Consider the following 15624-nt stretch of genomic DNA (forward strand, 5'->3'; position numbering starts at 1 on the left):
TTCCTAGCATGACAAAATGTTAAATAACTCAACATGCTCAAATGGCCTCATTCTGAAAACCATCTTGCAACATATTGGAAATATAAAAATAAAAGGAGGTGGTATGATTGCTAACATGGCTAATAAGACAACTCTCAACCAGAAACCAAATAACATAGACCTAAACTATAGGTCATTGTACTACCTTCAACAATGATTAAATCCCATATTGCATAGTCAGAAAAACAATGGATGTAAAACAGATATACTGTGACAACCGACAACCATAATATTACACTCTTAACTTAGGAAAGGCACATACAGGGTTAAACTAGTGTGCTGAGGCTAAATGCTTCCCCCAATTTGGGGCAGTGGGGTTACAGAACAACATAAGAACAAACTACAAAATCATTTGAAAAGGTTTAAAAAGGTTAAATTTCACTTTGTTATGTTTCATACTTTCAGGCGTTTTACATGACTTTAGTAGCAGCGTCCCTGATAGCCAGAACGTATGCAGATGTTTGGATGATACAGAACGGTACATCTATAGAAAGGTAGGTGTGAATAACATCTTACAGATCATTGGTACATGTATATATTACACAACATCTCTACAGCTATATGTGATGACATTGGAGTGGAAATCAGATAACATTATTGATTTGGGAGATGAGTGTTTTATTATGCCCCACCTAGGTGCATTATGTTTTTTTATTAGTGCCTCTGTTCTTTCTTTTATTCATCTGTTCCACTTCTCATTAAAGTTTTTGGTCAAGATAGTTTTGCTGATTTACTGTCCAGTCAACTTGAAACTTATTACACCTATTCCATCTGTTATGATCTTTCTAATTTTAATGCCAAATTAGAGTTTTGATTCTAATTTCATGGTCGACTACACATAGAAAATGATTGTGCGAGTGGGACATTCATGTTCACATTCTTGTTTAAACTGAATGTGCACAGACTCTTCAAACACAAATGTGACATTTATTTGAATTATATATTAGAATGATATAGAAAATGGTCTATGTTCAAGAGACATTGTACAACATATTAAGTTTATCATACAACTTTGACTATGTTGAGTTGAGTATAAATAAATATTCAGGAGGTGATACTTGTACTCTATTATGTAGTTCATTTATTTTATTCTTTTATGATTTACAGTGCTATTATTGGAAGAGATATGTCCTTATTCAAAGTTCATCTATACAAATTTATCTACGCAATGCCATTGGTGAGTGAGTTTACAAAATTATCTAGATGTAATGCCATAAAAATAATTGTACAAAGGAGTATGTTCGATAAGGTCATTAAATGGCCCCCTTTTTTAGCGTTAATTTCAAACTCGGATTTATTGACTAATTTCACGATAAATTATAGCTAATACATTGACTAGCTAGGATACAAACCATTTTGTTGAAAATTTTACGTTTCTGCGTTTCATTATGACGTCACAAGTTGTACTCATGTTGATTTTACACGAAAAAAGCAATGAAAATGGGTAAATTTCCATAGATTACTGGAGAGGAAACATAGATCGCATTCGTCGACAACAAAGATCTTTTGATATAATGTTTGTGAAGACATTTCACATGTCTTATTTGAATCTTAAGCTTGTCGACGCCTGCGCTCTATGTTTACTGGTCCTGTATTTGGTTGAAATCTGGCTGATTTTGTCAAATTTCACCAAAATCCCTTATTTTGACCTTTTATGGATGTAAAAATCAACGTGCTAGAATTAAACTTTGACAAAATCTGTTCTGTTTTACTTTCTAACATGTCTCTAAGGCAACATAAAACATGTATTGTCTTGTAACTATGAACTTTATAATTGGGGCCAAATATGGCCCTTACCGAACTTACTCCTTTGTCCTTGCCATGAATAAAGATTCTACACTATCATGCTATAACATTGGAAAGTAGTCATACAAATTTCATCTGTGCCATGCTTTTGATGATTACAAAGAAAAAAAGATATCAAAAACTATATGTGGAGATAAACAGAGCTCAATAAAGATCCTGATAAAATAGCAAACAACAGTCTAAGAATGACTTTACAGAAAACTTATAATTGAGAAAGATTAACCTCAACAAAAGCCTATGGTCAACTCAAGTTCTCTATAAATGATTAATTTCTCCAATGCAACTAAAGCATAATATAAGCAAAACAAAGATCACACAGGTTATAACTGGATTGGAATGAAACTTGTACTAATGGAAGATAAAGGAAAGGGGGGAAATAGTTCCTGGTTTGTAATATTTTTACTTGATGTACCATTGAAAAGTTAATCAGATATATTACATATGAAATCTCTTGAAACATATTTTGTTTTTAAAATGGATATTATAGGCCATTATTCTCTGAAGTTAGATATACAAATTATCCAGGGTCAGGTAAACATTGACCTTTTTACTTGATTGAAGGTGTTTGGGAATTGGAACAAAGAAACATAAACCTATTAAAATATTGATATTTGGTAGATAGGAAGCCTGTAATAATATGTAAGATATATTGATATGACTATTTTTTTTTGTGTTGTAGATATCAGTTGTAAACAACATGCTGAAGGTAGGTTTATATTTAATTAGTTAATATTAAAATATTTTTCAGTCTGACAATAAGGTTGTCTTCTCTGGTACCAAATTTATTCCTTTTTTCTTCCATCTTTTTTTCTTTTGAAACCTATGTTTACAGATTATTAGGGCCCGACTAAAAGTCGGGTCGCCCTATAGTGATCAGTCTGTCCGTCCGTCCGTCTGTCCGTCTATCCGTCCGTCTGTCCGTCTGTCTGTCCGTCCGTAACACTTTCGTGTCCGCTCCATATCTAGAGAACCATTATGATTTCATACTTAATACTTAAGATGATTATCAACCAACACCAGAGGGTGTGTCATGTTGTATGTACAACTTTCTAGGTCAAAGGTCAAGGTCAAAAACTTTGGTTTTAGTTGACAACCCCATGTCCTGTGGTGAAGATCGTGTCCGCTCCATATCTAGATAACCATTATGATTTCAAAGTTTATACTTGACATCCATTTTAACAACCACCAGAGGGCGTGTCATGATGTATGTACAACTTCCTAGGTCAAAGGTCAAGGTCAAAAACTTTGGTTTAGAGTTGACAACCCCGTGTCCTGTGGGATTGTGTCCGCTCCATATCTAGATAACCATTATGATTTCAAAGTTTATACTTGACATCCATTTTAACCACCACCAGAGGGCGTGTCATGATGTATTTAAAACTTCCTAGGTCAAAGGTCAACGTCAAAAACTTTGGCTTTAGTTGACAACCCCGTGTCCTGTGGTGAAGATCGTGTCCGCTCCATATCTAGATAACCATTATGATTTCAAAGGTCATACTTGACATCCATTTTAACAACCACCAGAGAGCGTGTCATGATGTATGTACAACTTCCTAGGTCAAAGGTCAAGGTCAAAAACTTTGGTTTAGAGTTGACAACCCCGTGTTCTGTGGGATTGTGTCCGCTCCATATCTAGATAACCGTTATGATTTCAAAGTTTATACTTGACATCCATTTTAACCACCACCAGAGGGCGTGTCATGATGTATTTACAACTTCCTAGGTCAAAGGTCAACGTCAAAAAAACTTTGGTTTCAGTTGACAATCCTGTGTCCTGTGCTGAAGATTGTGTCCGCATTATATCTTGAGAACCATTATGATTTCAAAATATTTTACTTGACATCCATTTTAACCAACAACAGAGGGTGTGTCATGATGTATGTACCACTTCCTAGGTCAAAGGTCTGTCTGTCTGTTGGTCTGTCCATCGCTAACAAATTTGATCCACACTATATTTTGAGAGGACAGCTGTTATTATTTCATACTTTATACCTGACAAACATTTTCAACTTAACATATATATAAACCAACACCAGAGAATGTGTCATAATGTATGCATCCTAGGTCTAAGGTCAGTCTGTCGGTCTGTCCATCCGTTTGTTGTTCTTAACAAATTGTGTCTGCTCTACCTCTCGAGAACCGTTTATATTTCATACTTTATACTTGTTGGGTCATAATATATTGAAGGCATAATTCTAAAAATATGTGACAAATATCAATTGGGCAGCACCTTTAAACATATTGTTCAAACATCAATCCATATATCCAGAAGTCACCTTAGAGTAGTCAACAATTAGTTCACATCATGCAGTCATATCACTATTATACTATGAAAGTAAGATGAGAATATTTATCAGTTTTAACTTAAAATCTTAGATTGAAATCACACATGAGACTATGTAATAACTTCAAATAATGCTTCATATCAGATTATCCATACAACTTATTTACCCCACGTTATTGACAGTGGGGCCCACAGAGATGGCTTCCATCTCAATGATATCTAGTTTCATACAATTATCTGGTATGGAGTTATATTAAATATGAATTGTATAATATATTCCAGTTATTTGTTCTAGTATACGTCATGTGCCAGTTTTCTTGATAAATTTAACCAAAAATGAAATGTTTCTTTTAAAATATATAGGTTAAACACTGAATGTTTAAGATATTGTATAAATAGGATGGAGGTAAGTATGTTGGATTATAAATAGATTTTAATTGAAAATATTGAATATATTACAAGAAATGATATTCTTTATATTGTGTCACAAGAACAACTGTGACAGGGTTATTTTCCCAGGATGAACATATACGTGTTAGACATGTCACTGTTATATTTCTATTTCAGTATGGTTTAAATGAGTTGAAGCTGAGATTTAGAACAAACCTGTCTCAACACTTATATGATAAATACTTAAGGTAAATTAAACTATGACCTTAAAAGGTTAAGGCTGAATCCAAGAATCAATCCACAGACACCAATTTATGATGCACTGAGAAAGCAATTCATATAGTTTTAAGGGATGATACTAGAAGATGTTAGATATATTAAAAACCATTAAGATATATTCATTTACCATAGATATTAAAGTTGCCATGACAACACCTTGAAATGCTTTTGTGAGCCTTGATAATACTTTTTAATTGTGTGTCCTTATGTTATGCTGTACACAACTGTCCCTACATGCTAGAACTTTGATTGTTTTTGAGAATTATTTACAACTATGTTTAGACCCCAGCAAAGGTTAATTAAGAAATAATTCATGGGGGCTTGAATATATCGTGATTTTACCACGGGTTGGCCCTTTATGACAAATATTTTACCCTGAGCGATAGCGAGGGGTAAAATATCGGCATAAAGGGACAACCCGTGGTAAAATCTAGATATATTCAAGCCCCCATGAATTATTTCGATTCTAATAGGACAAATACGGCAATTATTTTGGATCGAAGCGCTCTAGGTGATGGCATTATTTGCCGTTCCAATATATAAACGCACTATTAAATTGACGTAAAATAACGGAGCAAACTGAATAAATGATGATGCTTTAACTATTTATGATAACATATTAAGATAATTTTAGATTAATCTAATTATTATTGTACTTATATGTCTCATATGTATACAAAAACGGCTAATATAACTCATTTTAGCATCATTTGTTAACGTTTCCTTGTTGTGATGATTTTCCGTTTCACAAGCGTGTATTTTCCCGTAAATTGCTTATATTCTGACGTCATTGTTCTATGACGTCTAGTCGCTCATTCATTAAAAAACATATGACGTGGGGGTACAATGGGAACAGCCCATGAAATATATTCATATTTTACCACGGGTGTGTACTCAAAGCGTTTGAAGGACGTCATGTTAGAATTAAGATTTTAGGTTATCTTAAACTACCAACAGAGTCTAAACTCAGTAAACTGTCAACACTTCAGGTTGTTAATTTAAAACTCTGCATTCGATTCCAATCTTAATTGACTAGGCTTGTCAGTTTTCTTACAAAAGTCTGTGATTCTCTGGACAATCTGGCTACATCCAACAATACAAGCTGACCGTTACTGGGATTCTCTGGACAATCAGGCTTCCTCCACCAATACAAGCTGACCGTTACTGTGATTCTCTGGACAATCAGGCTTCCTCCAACAATACAAGCTGACCGTTAATGTGAATCTCTGGGCATTCTGGCTTCCTCCACCAATACAAGCTGACCGCTATGAAATAGACAATAATGCTGAAAGTAGCATTAACCACCAATCTATTTATCTATACATTAAAAGACTTAAAATTGTAAATATGAGATGAAGTATATTGATATATATGTTAAGATTTTAATTGAACCAAATATCAGATAATAATAATAAAGTAATTTAATTTCAGGGGGTTTACCTACTATAAAATGAGTAATTTAGATAACAGAATATCTAATGCTGATCAGTTACTCACACAAGATGTAGAAAAGTTCTGTGATGCTGTTGGAGAGTTATACTCTAATCTGAGTAAGGTAAGAACCAGTTACTCACTTAGGATGAATAGAAGTTCCTTTAATATTTTTGGAGTGTAAAACTCTAATCTGAGTAAGTTAAAGATCAGTTACTCGTTCTGGCTGTACACCAGTTCTATTAGGTGTAATACCACCATTGATTTTCGCCTATTAGTCTTTGTTAAATTTGCACTTTTCAAAAAATTGTTCAGAATTTATCTTTGTTTCAAATAAAGAAATACTTGGCATGAGTAAAGTTTTATCCTGTCCAGTTCTATAGAAAAAGTTTCACATAACATTTCATTGCATATAAGAAAATAACCATCATTGGAGGTTAACCAATCAAATTTCTCCCCTTATTCTATCTGTGTACAAGGTTTAGTCACCATGTAACCTCAAGATTACAAAATTTTCTATAGAAATCACAAATAAAAAATAATGGTGTTTTGAAATACCCAAGACATATGTTTATGACACAGAAATAGTTTTACTGCAATAAAATGTAGGATAAATTACCTACAACGGTCAAATTCAAGGGAATATTTTTTTAGACCTACTTTCGTATGCAACCGGATGTGACGTACCATGATTTGGTGGAATTACACCTATTATAGTGAGGGTGAGTATTCTTCAATCTGAAAAAGGTAAAGGTTCAGATGTTGTAAATTACTGTCTAGATGAAAATACATCAATTAAATGCTGATGCACTTTATCATCTCCATGCATTGTTAATTGTTCTTTTAATAATTTTTGTAATTTGATTTAAGTTTTAGTGTGTTATTAGTCAAATATAAGAATTGTATTAACATTAAGTTGGGTGAACATGAATTTGATAGTTAATGCCCCTTTAACTGCTTATGATAATTCTAAAAAGATATTTTATATTTTCAGCCGTTACTGGATGTAGGTTTATACACAATTAAGTTGACTGGCAGTATTGGAGCACAGGTAATATATATTAAGCCCCTTCTCTGAAAGGAGAAAGTTTACTGATTTTTATCACTCCATCTTCTTCTGTTATTTTGTTCAAATTTTGTTTGCACTTTTCTCAGGAACTATAATTCAGAACTGTCTGAAATTTAAAATTAGTTTTTTGTAAGCATAGTTTTATTTGGTGCGCAATTTTTGAATAGCATAAAATGTTTTAAAATAGAAAATTAAGTTACTTAGATAAATAAAATTAAGAAAGGAAATGGATAAATCACTTTTTACAGAACAGGAAAAATATTAATGTGTAAACAAGATAACAGAAAAAAATTAATAATTGGGTATTAATATAATTGTCCATTTAGTCTAAAATATTGTTTTGGTTACTTTCAAGCTCTAATCAGTATTTTTATTCTTAGGATTATTTACTTTGCTTAAAATTTCATTTTACTTTGAAGAAATATGTACATTTAGGAAGTGTTATTTACTTTTGATTTGATTTAAATCCTTAAATGGATTACATAGTTTAAATCTATAGTTTTTATTTTATTTTATTTAAGGGTCCAGCAACTATGTTAGGATATTTAGCAGTTTCAGGACTTATCTTAACAAGGTAATTTATTTTAAGTTCCAGATGCTATGTAATTATCACAAAAACACAAATCAATATTGAATTTGGGTGGTGTCACATTTACTGTTGTAGAGTTATGCCCCTTTACAAATGGAAAAATTGCTGAAATTTTCGTTTTTATGTCCTAAATATGGGCATTATTTTTTCTGATCTGTGCTTCTGTTCTTCTGTTCGTTTGTCTGTCCTGCTTCAGGTTAAAGTTTTGTAATGAGGTAGTTTTTAATAAAGTTGAAGTCCAATCAACTTGAAACTTCGTACACATGTCTTAATGATATGATCTTTCTAATTTTAATGCTAAATTCGAGTTTTTACACCCTTTTCACAGTCCACTAAACATAGAAAATGATAATGCGTATGGGCATCTGTGTACTAGGGACACATTCTTGTTGTTCTCTAATTTGAGTTTGCCTGTTTTGAATCTTATACACAAATGCTTACTAAAAACAGATCCAGTTTTAATTTGGGTAGCATCACTTTAACGTTGTTAGTTATACTATATCTCTTTATAATGATCTGTGTTCCATTTCCTATTTATTTACTTATAAGCTTATGGCTCCAGCTTAAATCTCTAAGATTAAGTTTATATTATTTTCCTATTTTATATACATATTTTTTTTAAATTGATTTCGTGTTTCATATGTGTATACTAGTGACAATAATAGTTCCTCTTCCTTTTCACCAGATTACGGCGACCTATTGGAAAGTTTACCATGCAAGAACAAAAGTTAGAGGGAGAATACAGATATGTTAATACCAGATTGATAACTAACAGGTAACCAGTTTTAATATCATTATGAAGCCATAATTAAAACAGAACCCTTTAAATAATTTATTATAGTAGTCATTGCCCTTGAATAATGATTGTTTTTTTACCACTTATCATTGTAACTATATAGTAGAAAGATGAGGCTAAGTGCTACAAAATCAACTATTCAAGATCATAGAAAATTCAATATGTCTGAAATGTTTGGTGTGTGAGCTTATCAGGCTAGCCTGAATACCAACCATTACTACATGAACCTTCAAAAGAAATCAGTTTAAATGATATTCATAAGCAGCTGTATGAAACCACTTTCAGTATAATAATTCTTGAAATCTGTATAAATTACATCTGTCACCAAATATGTTAATCTGTATAGTCATGATAGTCACTATGATGAAGAACAAGAAATAGAACACAACAATATCTTGGTAAGGAAGTAGTAACCATTGAACTTTGTTTTATTTCAGTGAAGAAATAGCATTCTACCAAGGGAACAAAAGAGAACAAACCATTATATTAGCTACATTTAGTAAATTGGTAAGTCAGGATACAAATTAAATAATTATTATTATATTGTCAATGAATTAAGAATTTGATCTGTGTTAATCTCTACAAGTCGGTTATAAAAGCTCAGAGAGCTTATGTTTATTTGTTATGTAACATGCTGACTATAAATAAAGCTTTGAATTGAATTGAAGTCATATAGCATAGCTGTCATCAAATAACTCCATGTGATGTAGTGTTCATGTTAATATCTACAAGTCATATAGCATAGCTGTCATCAAATAACTCCCATGTGATGTAGTGTTCATGTTAATATCTACAAGTCATATAGCATAGCTGTCATCAAATAACTCCATGTGATGTAGTGTTCATGTTAATATCTACAAGTCATATAGCATAGCTGTCATCAAATAACTCCATGTGATGTAGTGTTCATGTTAATATCTACAAGTCATATAGCATAGCTGTCATCAAATAACTCCATGTGATGTAGTGTTCATGTTAATATCTACAAGTCATATAGCATAGCTGTCATCAAATAACTCCCATGTGATGTAGTGTTCATGTTAATATCTACAAGTCATATAGCATAGCTGTCATCAAATAACTCCATGTGATGTAGTGTTCATGTTAATATCTACAAGTCATATAGCATAGCTGTCATCAAATAACTCCCATGTGATGTAGTGTTCATGTTAATATCTACAAGTCATATAGCATAGCTGTCATCAAATAACTCCATGTGATGTAGTGTTCATGTTAATATCTACAAGTCATATAGCATAGCTGTCATCAAATAACTCCCATGTGATGTAGTGTTCATGTTAATATCTACAAGTCATATAGCATAGCTGTCATCAAATAACTCCATGTGATGTAGTGTTCATGTTAATATCTACAAGTCATATAGCATAGCTGTCATCAAATAACTCCCATGTGATGTAGTGTTCATGTTAATATCTACAAGTCATATAGCATAGCTGTCATCAAATAACTCCATGTGATGTAGTGTTCATGTTAATATCTACAAGTCATATAGCATAGCTGTCATCAATTAACTCCATGTGATGTAGTGTTCATGTTAATATCTACAAGTCATATAGCATAGCTGTCATCAAATAACTCCCATGTGATGTAGTGTTCATGTTAATATCTACAAGTCATATAGCATAGCTGTCATCAAATAACTCCCATGTGATGTAGTGTTCATGTTAATATCTACAAGTCATATAGCATAGCTGTCATCAAATAACTCCCATGTGATGTAGTGTTCATGTTAATATCTACAAGTCATATAGCATAGCTGTCATCAAATAACTCCCATGTGATGTAGTGTTCATGTTAATATCTACAAGTCATATAGCATAGCTGTCATCAAATAACTCCATGTGATGTAGTGTTCATGTTAATATCTACAAGTCATATAGCATAGCTGTCATCAAATAACTCCCATGTGATGTAGTGTTCATGTTAATATCTACAAGTCATATAGCATAGCTGTCATCAAATAACTCCATGTGATGTAGTGTTCATGTTAATATCTACAAGTCATATAGCATAGCTGTCATCAAATAACTCCATGTGATGTAGTGTTCATGTTAATATCTACAAGTCATATAGCATAGCTGTCATCAAATAACTCCATGTGATGTAGTGTTCATGTTAATATCTACAAGTCATATAGCATAGCTGTCATCAAATAACTCCATGTGATGTAGTGTTCATGTTAATATCTACAAGTCATATAGCATAGCTGTCATCAAATAACTCCATGTGATGTAGTGTTCATGTTAATATCTACAAGTCATATAGCATAGCTGTCGTCAATTAACTCCATGTGATGTAGTGTTCATGTTAATATCTACAAGTCATATAGCATAGCTGTCATCAAATAACTCCATGTGATGTAGTGTTCATGTTAATATCTACAAGTCATATAGCATAGCTGTCATCAAATAACTCCCATGTGATGTAGTGTTCATGTTAATATCTACAAGTCATATAGCATAGCTGTCATCAAATAACTCCCATGTGATGTAGTGTTCATGTTAATATCTACAAGTCATATAGCATAGCTGTCATCAAATAACTCCATGTGATGTAGTGTTCATGTTAATATCTACAAGTCATATAGCATAGCTGTCATCAAATAACTCCCATGTGATGTAGTGTTCATGTTAATATCTACAAGTCATATAGCATAGCTGTCATCAAATAACTCCCATGTGATGTAGTGTTCATGTTAATATCTACAAGTCATATAGCATAGCTGTCGTCAATTAACTCCATATGATGTAGTGTTCATCTATTTATTTAACCGTAGAGACTTGTTTATTACACATCATGGTATTAAATAACCATCAAGTTAATTATTTTACCTGTTTTCACTTATATTCTTCTTTCATCAGAATTTGATGTTTAAAAAATTAAATTTTCCATCAAAATAATTCAAAATTTGACATTGTTAATTAACATGATTTACTGTTTAAGGTCAAGGTTATAGTAAATGAGCTATGTTACAGTTTTCATACAACCATGGCTCAATGAACTATCACTAAAAATTTAAAAAAAATAATGCATTTATCAGTCTCTTTTATTTTCTTGAAAATTACTAAATTAATTCAATTTATTATTATTTTATAGGTACGACATTTACGGAATTTTATATCATTTAGAATGCAGATGGGATTTGTAGATAATATTATAGCAAAATGTAAGTTATCTTAAACATTTCTAAACAAACCAATTCTTATTACATATGGTATTAATCTAATTGATTGTACAAATTATATAGAAATGCAAAAATTCATAAAACTTATGTGACATCAGATTGAGAAAGGAAAAATTGTTGCATTGATCATATTGTGAAAAAAGGATCAGTCAAATTTTACTTGCAGAATTGTCATCTAACCAGCCTTTTGACACATGTTTATTTGACAGCAAAACTGACACATGTTAATTTGACAGCAGAACTGACACATGTTTATTTGACAGCAGAACAGCTGATACATGTTAATTTGACAGCAGAACTGACACATGTTTATTTGACAGCAGAACTGACACATGTTTATTTGTCAGCAGAACTGACACATGTTTATTTGTCAGCAGAAATGACACATGTTTATTTTACAGCAGAACTGACACATGTTTATTTGACAGTAGAACTGACACATGTTTATTTGACAGCAGAACTGACACATGTTTATTTGACAGCAGAACTGACACATGTTTATTTGGCAGCAGAACTGACACATGTTTATTTGACAGCAGAACTGACACATGTTTATTTACAGCAGAACTGACACATGTTTATTTGACAGCAGAACTGACACATGTTTATTTGACAACAGAATTGACACATGTTTATTTGACAGCAGAACTTACACATGATAAGAAGAGGAAGTCTGTAGAACCTTCTTCAAGTTTTAGGACTGAAGGATTTTCTACATCCCTGATAGGCAATTACACTATGTTGTATTTATATGTTATATATTTTTTGTGTTACCATTTTCAAATGTTTATTTTCAGATGTAGCAACTGTATTTGGTTATTTAGTAGTCAGTCGACCATTTTTAGATTTAGCAGATCCACGGCATTTAAACAGCACTTCAAGTGAGAGATTAGAGGTAAATATATCAGTCATACAAACATTAAAGTGGAAATAAAGATTTATTGGGCTTGTCCCAAGTAATGAGCCTCTAGCCTTTGTTAGTCTTATAAAAAATAGATTTGGTATGATTGCCAATGAAACAACTCTTCACAAAAGACCAAATGACACAAAAAACAACTATAGGTCACCGTACAATGCTGTACATATTTCAAAAAAGAGGAAAGCCCATACCACATGATGTGGATTCATTTATTTTCGTGGGTATCAATTTTCGTGGATTGCTGAAAACTTGCATTTTCGTGGATATTTGATTTCGTGGTTTTGACAATCACTGTATATAAAGACTATAGAAAATATATTATTCGTTGAACATTTGAATTCGTCATTCACCTTTACCCATGAAACCCACGAAAATTGGTATACAACGAATAATAATGAATCCACAGTGGTCAGCTATAAAAGGCTCCAAAATGACAACTGTAAAACAATTCAAACAAAAAAACAGCCTAATAAATGAAAAAAAAAAAAAAAAAAAAATGCAGAGTGGGGTGCTCATTTTCGCCACATCTTTCCATGTTTTCTTCAGTTTATGTTCAGATCTAAATGTTGTTGAAGTATACTGATATTTCTATATGAAGATAACTTCAAATGCAAAATATTCTTAAGCTTGAAAACGGGTTTGTTTGAACAAAATCATCTGAAAAGTTAGATTAAAGGGTGTTTGAAATTTCCAGATGTTTTGTCAATGGGGGACACATATTCGCCATTTTTACACATCTATTTAAAACCAAATAACCGCAGCTTTTAAATTTTTTTATCAAATCAATTGCATTACAGATGAATGGCAAACATTTCAAAGGTGTTAAGAATTCAAAATTAGGGCATTCAGTAAAATATTTACTTAGAAATACTTCTTTGAAATCTTGTTTTATTCAGGAAATTGTCCGAAAATCGTTGTCCGTTTTTCGAACATTTTCGGTAGGAGCCGCAATTTTGTCTCAGTTTAAAAATTTATCATATTTATTATAAAAATATAATTAACCGGTACATTTCTTCCAAATCAGCCATCCTTTGAAGTTTTTACACCTCAAAATCCTAAAACGGCGAAATTGTGTCCCCGGCGAAAATGAGCACCCCACTCTAGCAAATCAACAAACTACAACCACTGAATTTCAGACTTTTTATGTTTTCCAGTTTTAGTTCATTTATATTTTTTGAAGTTTACTTGAATTGTCTTTTTCCAATTAAACCATTGTAAGAGACCTGGCAATCATTTTCTCTCCATTGCTCTCTCTCATTACTCAAACAGATATGGGGAGCTGGGAAATTCCCCTTTGAAATATTTTTTAATCAATTAATACATCATTAGTTATCATGGTTATTATGTTTTATCTGTAACAGGATTATTATAAAAGTGGTAGAATGTTAGTACGAATGGCGGAGGCCATCGGTAGAATTGTTTTGGCTGGCAGAGATATGACTAGATTGGCTGGGTAAGTATTTTAAAAGTCATGAAAACAAATAAGTGCAAAAAGGGTATGTTTCATCCAATGGAATATATAATGTTGAAATTTTATATAATTGTAATTAAGACATATAAAAGACTAAAGGAAAAGGATGTGATCATTTAGAGATCACTGTTCAGCCTTCAACAATGAGCCAAACCTATACCATATAGGAAACTATAACCACAGAATTTCAGTCATTTAAAGGTTTGATTCATCACATGGGTACTAACCACATAAAAAGGACAAAAGACCTCATTTATATGATTTATAGGCTGACATTTCTTACAGTCATTTGTCTATTTAAGGAATAACTGTAATATTTTTTCTGTCTATGAATAAATAACATAAAAAATGTGGTGCACACTGAATAAGGAGCGTAGCAGGTTATTTAACAGTGTGCACCACAATTTTTATATTATTTCTTCATAGACTGATAAAATATTACAGTTATTTCTTATGATTTAATTATAAATTCCTTTTTAAACCGGCTTAAATCATGAAAAAACGTTGATGATGTCGTGGTCACATGAAATTTTTTTTGTCTATGATATGATAAATATAACAATGTCAGACAATCAGAAGACATGTCATATCCAAAAGTAAATTATTGTTGGATATTATAAACTACTCAAAGATATGAGCAAATAAGCCCTAATACAGATGAATCAGCATGTGCCATACTGAAAACATTCCACTGTCCATATAAATCAAGATTTATTTTTGCTCTTCGAACAGGGCAAATACAGAAAAAAGGCGGAAAAAGTAACACAGGATATTCCCTTCTGGTTTTCGATTTTCTTACGCCATTGCTTAACTATGGAAGTATCGTAATGCATTAAAACATTTGTATAATATTTTTTAAATTAAAATCATAAAATAAGCAGGGTTAAATGATGTGCAATGTTTTGTAACTTCTTAAATTTTTGAAACGGAAAAAAACAGGATTTATACAGAAAAAAAGCGGAAAAAAGTCGTATTGGCCCATGGTCTAATACGGGACGTTCACTTCTGGTTTTTATAGATTCGAGGTCAGCTGTATTGGCCCTTAACTCTATGGGTCTCAAGGCCAATACAGCAAACCATGAATCTGTACCAGTGCCAATACAGAAATAGCCAGTAAATAACACTATAATCTTTTGTTTTGTCATTTAATCTGACTATACCCCATAGTTCCTTTTATGTTTACTCACAAAACCTTCCAACTTTATAAACTCAAGATGATTAAGAGCTCGACACATTACATAGATAAAGTTCTGTTTATCACTGATGACTGGATGTTGAACTTTTAGATATCTTTTGATTTATTATTGGAATAGGGTTGCTGTATATCTTAATGTGTATCCTTCATC

The 15624-nt window shown here is 32.0% G+C and overlaps 1 protein-coding gene across 1 annotated transcript in view; it reads left to right on the forward strand.

The window, feature by feature from the left end:
- The window catches only part of LOC134698356 (ATP-binding cassette sub-family D member 3-like), a 49736-nt gene that overhangs the window by 10856 nt on the left and 23256 nt on the right, over nucleotides 1–15624 (forward strand). Inside the window, exons 5-16 of the mRNA XM_063560486.1 lie at nucleotides 445–533; nucleotides 1147–1216; nucleotides 2525–2551; nucleotides 4697–4767; nucleotides 6230–6353; nucleotides 7224–7280; nucleotides 7820–7872; nucleotides 8573–8662; nucleotides 9121–9190; nucleotides 11801–11870; nucleotides 12686–12783; nucleotides 14169–14260. Coding sequence (XP_063416556.1) covers nucleotides 445–533; nucleotides 1147–1216; nucleotides 2525–2551; nucleotides 4697–4767; nucleotides 6230–6353; nucleotides 7224–7280; nucleotides 7820–7872; nucleotides 8573–8662; nucleotides 9121–9190; nucleotides 11801–11870; nucleotides 12686–12783; nucleotides 14169–14260 — 911 coding nt within the window. The remainder of the gene's footprint in view (nucleotides 1–444; nucleotides 534–1146; nucleotides 1217–2524; nucleotides 2552–4696; nucleotides 4768–6229; nucleotides 6354–7223; nucleotides 7281–7819; nucleotides 7873–8572; nucleotides 8663–9120; nucleotides 9191–11800; nucleotides 11871–12685; nucleotides 12784–14168; nucleotides 14261–15624) is intronic.

Source organism: Mytilus trossulus, chromosome 1 (assembly GCF_036588685.1).
Source record: "Mytilus trossulus isolate FHL-02 chromosome 1, PNRI_Mtr1.1.1.hap1, whole genome shotgun sequence".
NCBI lineage: Eukaryota > Metazoa > Mollusca > Bivalvia > Mytilida > Mytilidae > Mytilus > Mytilus trossulus.